At 46.6% G+C, this 8,853-nt stretch overlaps 1 protein-coding gene across 1 annotated transcript; it reads left to right on the top strand.

The window, feature by feature from the left end:
* Positions 1–377: 377 nt before the first annotated feature.
* On the top strand, positions 378–5,981 carry LOC129710680 (protein arginine N-methyltransferase 6-like). The gene has a single exon (XM_055657845.1). The coding sequence runs from the start codon at positions 500–502 to the stop codon at positions 2,312–2,314; it is 1,815 nt and encodes a 604-aa protein (XP_055513820.1). The 5' UTR covers positions 378–499; the 3' UTR covers positions 2,315–5,981.
* The last annotated feature ends 2,872 nt before the right edge of the window (positions 5,982–8,853 follow it).

Below are 8,853 nucleotides of genomic sequence, written 5' to 3'. Positions count from 1 at the left end.
TAGATGCTAGTTTAAATCCAAGGTGGACACAACATGCTGGAGTAGCTCAGCGGGTCAGGCAGCATCTCTGGAGAGAAGGAATGGGTAGACACAAAATGCTGGAGTAACTCAGCGGGTCAGGCAGCAACTCTGGAGGGAAGGAATGGGTGACGTTTCGGGTCGAGACCATTTTTCAGTCTGCTGGGACTTGCCGTGGTGCCAGGTCCAAAGCTGCTGGGACCGGCGGCGGGTCAGGTCCCAGCTGCTGGGACTGGCGACGTGCCAACCATGAGCTGTTGGGACCGGCGCGTCCTGAGTTGCAGAGGCTGGCGGGGTGCCAGTCCTGAGCTGAGGCAGCTCTGCGCACTCTAGCTGCCACCGACTTGCCGGGAAATGCTGTCCCGGACCTGACTGCCAGCTGAGAGGCGCTTCCCATCACTGCGGTGGGTGGGGCGAATCAGGACTCCCACGTTCCCACCGATAGGGCTGCTGCACTGGCCGGGCCCAGCGCCCCTGCAGGATGCAGCCCGCGTCTCCAGGCCGGGAATCAGTAATGGAGCCAGGTTTGTGTGACCGTCCACCGGGGAAGAAGCTGCGGCTGGACGCTGAGGCCCGAGAGGAGCCGGCGACGGGAGGCGAGGCCCGAAAGAAGCCAGTGGCGGGAGGCGAGGCTCGGGAGAAGCCGGCGGCGGGCGCTGAGAGTGAGGAGAAGCCGGCGGCGGGCGGCGAGGCCCGAAAGAAGCCGGCGGCGGGCGGCGAGGCCCGGGAGAAGCCGGCGGCAGGCGGCGAGACCCGGGAGAGGCCGGCGGCGGGCGGCGAGGCCCGGGAGAAGCCGGCGGCGGGCGGCGAGGCCCGGGAGAAGCCGGCGGCGGGCCGTGAGGCCCGGGAGAAGCCGGCGGCGGGCGGCGAGGCCCGAAAGAAGCCGACGGCGGACGCCGTGGCCCGGGAGCGACAGGACGGAGCTTACTTCCACTCTTACTCAGACGTATCCATCCACGAGGAGATGATCGCGGACGTGGCGCGCACGGGCTCGTACCGCCGGGCGCTGCAGTGGGGCTGCCGGCAGGGCCCGCAGCCTGGGCCTGGAGTCGGGCTGTTGCATGGCCTGACGGTGCTGGACGTGGGCGCGGGCACGGGCATCCTCAGCGCCTTCTGCGCGCAGGCCGGCGCGGCGCGCGTGTACGCATGCGAGGCGTGCGCGGTGATGGTGGAGCGGGCGCGTGAGGTGGTGGTGGCCAACGGTCTGCGCGGCCGCGTGCGCGTGCTGCAGGGCCGCGTGGAGGATGCGCGCCTGCCCCAGCCGGTAGACGCCATCGTCAGCGAGTGGATGGGCTACGGCCTCATGTACGAGTCCATGCTCCGCAGCGTCCTCCACGCCCGTGACCGCTGGCTCAAGCCCGGCGGCCTCATATTCCCCTGCCGCGCCGAGCTCTACCTCGCCCCAGTCACCGACCCGGCCCTGCAGGAGCGCCTGTCCTTCTGGGCCGGCGTCAAAGAGCGCCACGGCGTTGACATGTCCTGCATGAGCACCTTCGCCCGTCGCTGCCTCATGAATGACGAGATGGCGGTGGCCACCCTGCACGGTGAGGACGTCCTGGGCCAGCCCTCCATGTTCGCGGCCATCGACCTATACACGGTCACCGAACAGGAGCTGGCAAAGCTGGGCGGCGACTTCACCACCACCTCCTTCGGCATTGCTACCATGCACGCCTTTGCCCTCTGGTTTAACGTTATTTTCCCCACTTCTGCCCCTACAAGAGAGATTGCCCATGAGCCCCTTGCAACCAGCACCAATGCGAATGGTCCTGATGCAACTGTTGCCAATGCTAATGGTGGTCAAGCAGCCAGCTTTAATGTTCAAGATCGAGATATACCTGGTCCACGTGCAGCGTCTGTTGATGCAGATTTTAAGACTGGAGCCATTGCAAACAATGACTGCCATGCATCCGGCCCCAATCTATGTGAAGCATCTGCCAATACAGTTAATGCTAATACTATTAGGCACAATGCATTTACCACCAACAGTGACAACCACCAACCATTAAATGTCAATGGTGATGACCACAGAACATTTGATGTTAATGCCAAGGAGCTCGAGCCGATCATTTTGTCAACCTCTCCCTTTGCAGAAGAAACGCATTGGAAACAATCCTTACTTTATCTAGATGAGCCTGTCGAACTGTTCCAGGACACTGTGTTAAAAGGAAAAATAACTTTAACCCCAGCTGAAGATAACCCAAGATACCTCCGTATAACTTTGAATTATGAGATTGGGAATAGTGGGAAAAAAACAAAAACATTCAAAATGGGGGAAGATTACCCCCCCTTTGAATGATATTTTAGAATGTGTGTATTGACTCTTCAGTGACTGGTCATCTTTTCACTGTTCTCCAGTTATTTTTCCAACTGATTCTTCTAATCCCATTATCTTTTGAAAGATTCATTGGGGAAATGTGTCTCAATGCATCAAACCCACCCAGAGAGTTAACTGTCAAGTCAGGAAATAAATGACACCTGAGTATCTTGCAAGATTGAAGATTATGGTACGAAAACATACTAATTTTGAATTTAAGTTGGGCAGGGGTGTTGGGTTGGTTGTAGGGAATGAAACTGTCTGCTTTTGATTGAGTTTTTCTTTGTGCATGTGTATTTTCTAGAATTTTAATAATAATGGTGAACTTGCATTTTGTTGGTCTATTTTCATCAGCATGAAATCTTGGTGTGGTTTCCATATTCTAGCACCAGATTGGAAATAGACATAAAATACTGGAGTAACTTAGCAGGACAGGCAGCATCTCTGGAAAGAAGGAATAGGTGACATTTCGTGTTGAAGGGTCTCAACCCAAAACGTCACCCATTCCTTCTCTCCAGAGATGCTGCCTGTCCTGCTGAGTTACTCCAGCATTTTGTGTCTATCTTTGGAGTAAACCGGCATCTGCAGTTCCTTCCTACCAAATTGGCAATCCAGAATTGCTGTTATACTTTGCAGGTCAGGCAACATCTGTAGAGATCCACAAATATGTCAAGAATCTGACATATTTAGAGTTGTATTTCTCTCCATAGTTGCTGCCAGACCTTAGTACTCACAGAATTCTGTGCTTTATTTCAGATTTCCAGCACATGCAACATTTGCTTCTGAACTGGTTGTTAGGGTATACATTTTAGGTGCATTAATACAGGTTGAAAGCTAACCAAGATTAATTCCTGGACAGTGTTGCTTTAAATGCCAGACATGCTGAAAATGAAAAGAGAATGGAAAGTTCATATTATGGACAGAGATCTAATTTTAATGCCAAAAGAGCTCTGCATATAATAGCAACCTTTGCATTTACTGTCATCAGATGCTGACATGTGCATTTGTTGATCGCTGGTTCAGTGCAAATTATTAGAACCCTACCTGCAATTGGTATTGAATCATATCAATACAGTGTCCTCCATAACGTCTGGGACAAAGACACATTTATTTATTTGCCTCTGTACTCCACAATTTGAGATTTGTAATAGAAAAAAAATCACATGGTTAAAGTGCACATTGTCAGATTTTAATAAAGGCCATTTGTATACATTTTGGTTTCACCATGTAGAAATTACAGCAGTCTTTATACATAGTCCCCCCTCATTTCAGGGCACCATAATGTTTGTGACACAGCAATGTAAATGACACATGTAAATTAAAGTAGTCATGTTTAATATTTTGGTGCATATCCTTTGCATGCAATGACTGCTTGTTGGGTGTTTTCTCTGTTGAGGCTCTGCTAGGCCTGTATTGCAGCCATCTTTAGCTTATGCTTGATTTGGGGCTAGTCCAGTTTTCTCTTCAGCATATAAAAGGCATGCTCAATTAGGTTCAGATCGGGTGATTGACTTGCCCATTCAAGAATTGACCATTTATTAGCTTTAAAAAACTCCTTTGTTGCTTTAGCAGTATGTTTGCGATCATTGTCTTGCTGTCGAATGAACCGTCGGGCAATGAGTTTTGATACAATTGTTTGAACTTGAGCAGATGGTATGTGTCTATGCACTTCAGGATTCATTATGCTATTACCATCAGCAGTTGTATCATCAATGAAGATGCGATCCGGTACCCTGAGCAGCCATACATGCCCAGGCCATAACACCCCCACCACCGTGTTTCACAGATGAGCAAGTATGCTTTGGATCTTGGACAGTTCCTTCTCTCCCCCATACTTTGCTCTTACCATCACTCTGATATGTTAATCTTCTTATCCTCTGTCCACAAACCTATTTCCAGAACTGCGGTTGCACTTTTAAGTACTTCTTGGCAAACTGTAACCTAGCCATCCTATTTTTGCAGCCAACCAGTGGTTATCAAGATCATTAACCAGTCATTGACAAATCCACACCTGACTCCTGAAGAGTGTTTCTGATCTGTCGGACAGGTGTTTGGGGATTTTTCTTTATTATAGAGCAAATTCTTCTGTCATCAGCTGTGGAGGTCCTCATTGGCCTGCCAGTCCCTTTGCGATTAGTAAGTGTTGATTTTGGTAGGCCTAAGGTTTGCACAATGTATCTAACAGTTTTATTCTTGTTTCCCACTCTCATAATGGCTTATTTGACTTTCATTGGCACAACTTTGGTCCTCATGTTGATAAACAGCAATAAAGGTTTCCAAAGGTAATGGAAAGGCTGGAGGAAAGACCAGCTGCTGAGAACTCTCTTATACCTGCATTAAGGAGGCAATTAAACACACCTATGCATTTACAAACAACTGTGAAGCCATGTGTCCCAACCATTATGGTGCCCTGAAATGGGGGGAGGAGGGGGAACTATGTATAAACACTGCTGTAATTTCTACATGGTGAAGCAAAAATGTATAAAATACCCTTTATTGAAATCTGACAATGTGCACTGACTACATGTGATTTTTTTTCTATAACAAATCTTAAATTGTGGAGTCCAGAGGCAATTAAATAAATAAATGATGGGTCTTTGTCCCAAACATTATGGAGTGCACTGTGGGTTGTCAGTTAATTAATTTGAAGCTTCTCTTAACTAACTTCTGTGGGCTGCTTTGATCATTATGTGGACATAATACCAACAAATATATAAAGCAATTACCTATGTTGTGGAAATGTCACATCAGTAGCGGATAACTAATTAAGATCTGAGCGTTCAATAGTATTAATGCAGTGCTATCGCACCGTGTCCTTTAACATTCTGTGTCAGATCGAAGGAGTATTTGGTGTTGCCAATGTTTTGTACTGTACCTGATTAAGTCACAACTTTATTTAATTCTTTGGCCATATCTTGCATTATTTATTTCCAAATCCTGTAAAGTTCCTGTTTATTTTTCACTGTTCTTTGTTTTTAATTACCATTGTATTGCACTCCGATATATAGGAGTTTTCAAAGGTAAGCAGTAACTTTCAGTGATCTATCTGAGTGAGGTATAATGAAAAAAATGTTCATTAATATTGTGTTTTGAAATACATTATACCACATATGAAATACGATGATATTCATGTGAATCAGACTTAATTCAGAGCTTAACTGCAGAAAAATTAGCTACTGCATTTGCCCAGATAATAGTGATCACATTTTAAAGATTATTTTTTAAGTACCAGTGGCTCAATGGTAGCGATCTTGCTACTAAGTGGATGCAGACAAAGCTTGTGATGCAAAGCACATCATGGTTGGACTCCGGCTGACGAGTCTCTGAAGAGTCTCAGAGTTGTGAAGTACAGAACCCAGGTCTTTCTGTCTGTTATATCCATGCTGACCATTGTACTTATCTATCTTTATTTAAGCTCGTCTCATTCACCCGCATTTGATCTGAATCCCTCGCGTTCACCTGCATTCGATCGGTTTATAATTTAGTAAAACTTATACAGTTGCCTTCGGCCTCCTCTTTAGGCACCGTTATATAAACATGGGATAACACTAAGCTCGAGGTCCAACATTCAGTCAACTCTGAGAAATGGTGTTAAAGATTATCATCGTTTTGCTACTGATGATAAAATAAAGTTTTAATTTAAATAATGCATTATTTCAATGATGAAATTTATGTGCAATAGGTAGCACAGAAACAGGCTACTTAGCTCAAATGCTCACAAGATATTGCCCACCATGTTTAATTTAACTCTTATCAGTGTTAACATCAGTTACACCCTTGTGTTTATGCAACTCTCACACCAATGTCGTTCACCTTAGCCAATCCTTGTGGCAACAAGCTCCACCTTATAACAAGTTCTCTGTGAAGAAAAAATGGTTAAACTGGAGTAGATCTTGGACCTATTGAGGTGGAGAAGGGATACAGAGAGGTTTATATGATGTGCCATGGATTTAAATAATTAATAGATGGGAGTTGAGATATTTTTTAATCCAGCGGGAAGTGACCATCTGGAGTTCACAGAGCAATAGAGGTAGAAATTCTCAGCACCTTCGAAAAGTAGCAACAGCACAGTAACTTGCAAGATTATGGACCAGGAGCAAGGAAAGATAATAAGGCTGGATAGCTCTTTCTTGGTTTGGCACAAATAGCAAGGTACAAAGGACCTCTTGTATTCTAAAATTGTCAAAGAAGAAACTAATGGACAGATTTTTCTCTTGTCGCTGCCTAGACAGTGGCTTGAGCCTAAAGCTAATTTTGCTGCTGATCCAATGTACCATCCTATTCAGACCCTACAGTAGCAATGCAAGATGGATTAGAAGCCATAATACTGGAGGAGAGATTCCTTTTCAAGGATTCAGATTCAGATTCAATTTTAATTGTCATTGTCAGTGTCAGTGTACAGTACAGAGACAACGAAATGCATTCGTTGCAGCTATTTTACAGTAAGTACAGAAGCAATAGGATTGGGGAAAGGACAATTGAGCAACAGGAAAAGCTCTCACATTCTCCATCTTGGGAACAAGCAGGGAAAGGTATATGACCTTTCAGTCCACCATGCTTATGCCACTGTCCTGGGGCATTCCATTACTGATTCAACCATGCACATCATATTTGGCCCCTCAACATTACATCTGCGATAGCTGCTGCTACTGTTACTGCTCATTCATTTAGATGAGCTGATTTTCAAAATTGGCAAGTTTTAGTTTAATTAGATTGATTTTAATTATTACCAGTTTTAATTAAATATCATTAATTAAGTGAATTTCTTCCTAAATTTTTTTTTCCTTAATTGTTTCTCAATGTTCCTGATCCACGGAGAGCTACATGGTTGAAAAATGTATGTGCAGTCACGGGGTTAGCACGGGTGTGACCATGGGGCTATTGTAGAGGGCAACTAAGTTCAGTAAGATCGCACCCATGAAAAAACCCACCTTTCAGGAATTTACTGCTTGGAAGGCACTTGATTGGTAGGCACAGACATTGTGGGCCAAAGAGCCTGATCCAGTGCTCTGCTGTTCTGAGTTCTGTGATTGGGCCACTTGTCTTGGTTTTTTTTTTGTCAAAAAGAAATGCATATATGTTGCAACATGCATTATTTCAGTAAATACAAACCACACTATGTAATGCAATTTCCTAATCTACCACGACCAAACCTTCCTTCATACCTTCAATGTTCAAACGTTAAACATTTGGCTTTAGAACAAACAACACTACTTTCAAAGTCATTGTATAATTCTAGGGTGTTATTGTCACTTTTTTCTTGGTGCCTTTTTATAACAAGAATATAATTAACCCTTTCTAGTTGCACAGTACTAGATCTAAAATTGCTGTCCTAATTTTTAGAAATATGAGAGGCCTTAAAGTCTTAAACCTATCAACCAACATCTATTTTCCTTTACTATTTGGCAAAAGCTTTATGAATTACCAGCATCCCTTTAAATTCTGTTGCCCCTGGTCCAGTGATGCTACTGAATATTTACAGAGAAAAGATGACCTCTGCTGGACCAGTATTGTATTATCTGTTTGTATAATAAACTGTAGTGGATAATCGAAGCAAATATATAATTATATATATAATATCTATCTATACTACTAAATCTCTGTTCTTGACCGCTTTTGGCCTTCTGTGCTGCGATTTCCGAGAGAACGGCGCCACCTACGGCCGTCATTTTTGGCCACCTCGCTCAGAGCCCCCCCCCCCCCCCCCCCCCCCCCCCCCCCCCCCCCCCCCGCCGCATGTGTGCCGAGGATTTTTCCCGTTGATGAAAGATGAGAGATATTAATGGTTTTACAAAATTACCCATTCTCTCTGCTGCCCCCGCTGGCGGCAGGGGGGAGGGAGGGACTATAAAACCAGGAAGTGGTGTGCCTCAATCTCTGCAAGATGGAGCTCTGTCAATTAGTCTCTGTCACTCTGAGCTCTGAATGACACTGAACAAATGTCTACAGCACTGTGAGTACCCTTAATTTGGTTTGAAAATTAAATCTTCTTCTCCTCTCCTCCCCCTCTCCTCTCTTCCCTCCCCTCCTCTCCTCCCCCATCCCCTCTCTCTCCTCCCCTCCTCTCTCCCCTCCCTCTTCCTCTCTCCTCTCCTCTCCCCTCTCTCCTCTCCCTCCTCTCCTCTCCCCCCTCTCCCTCTCTTCCCCCCCTCCTCTCCCTCTCGTCCCTCTCCTCTCCTCTCCTCCCTCTCCTCTCCTCTCCCTCCCCTCTCCTCCTCCTTCCCCCCCCCTCTTCTCTCTCCTCCCCCTCCCCTCCCTCCCTCCCTCTCCCCTCCTCTCCTCCCCTCTCCTCCCCTTCCTCTCCTCTCCCTCCCCCCTCCCTCCCCTCTCCTCTCCTCCCTCTCCCCTCCCTCCTCTCTCCTCTCTTCCTCCCCCTCCCCTCCACTCTCTCCTCTCCGCTCCTCCTCTCCTCTCCTCCTCTCCCCTCTCTCTCCCTCTCCTCCCTCTCCTTCTCTCCTCCTCTCTCTCCTCTTCCTCCTCCTCCCCTCTCCTCCCTCTCCTCTCTCTCCTCTCCTCTCCCC

Source organism: Leucoraja erinacea, chromosome 28 (assembly GCF_028641065.1).
Source record: "Leucoraja erinacea ecotype New England chromosome 28, Leri_hhj_1, whole genome shotgun sequence".
NCBI lineage: Eukaryota > Metazoa > Chordata > Chondrichthyes > Rajiformes > Rajidae > Leucoraja > Leucoraja erinaceus.
Note: the sequence above shows the minus strand (reverse complement) of the source record. Positions and strands in the feature narration are given on the sequence as shown.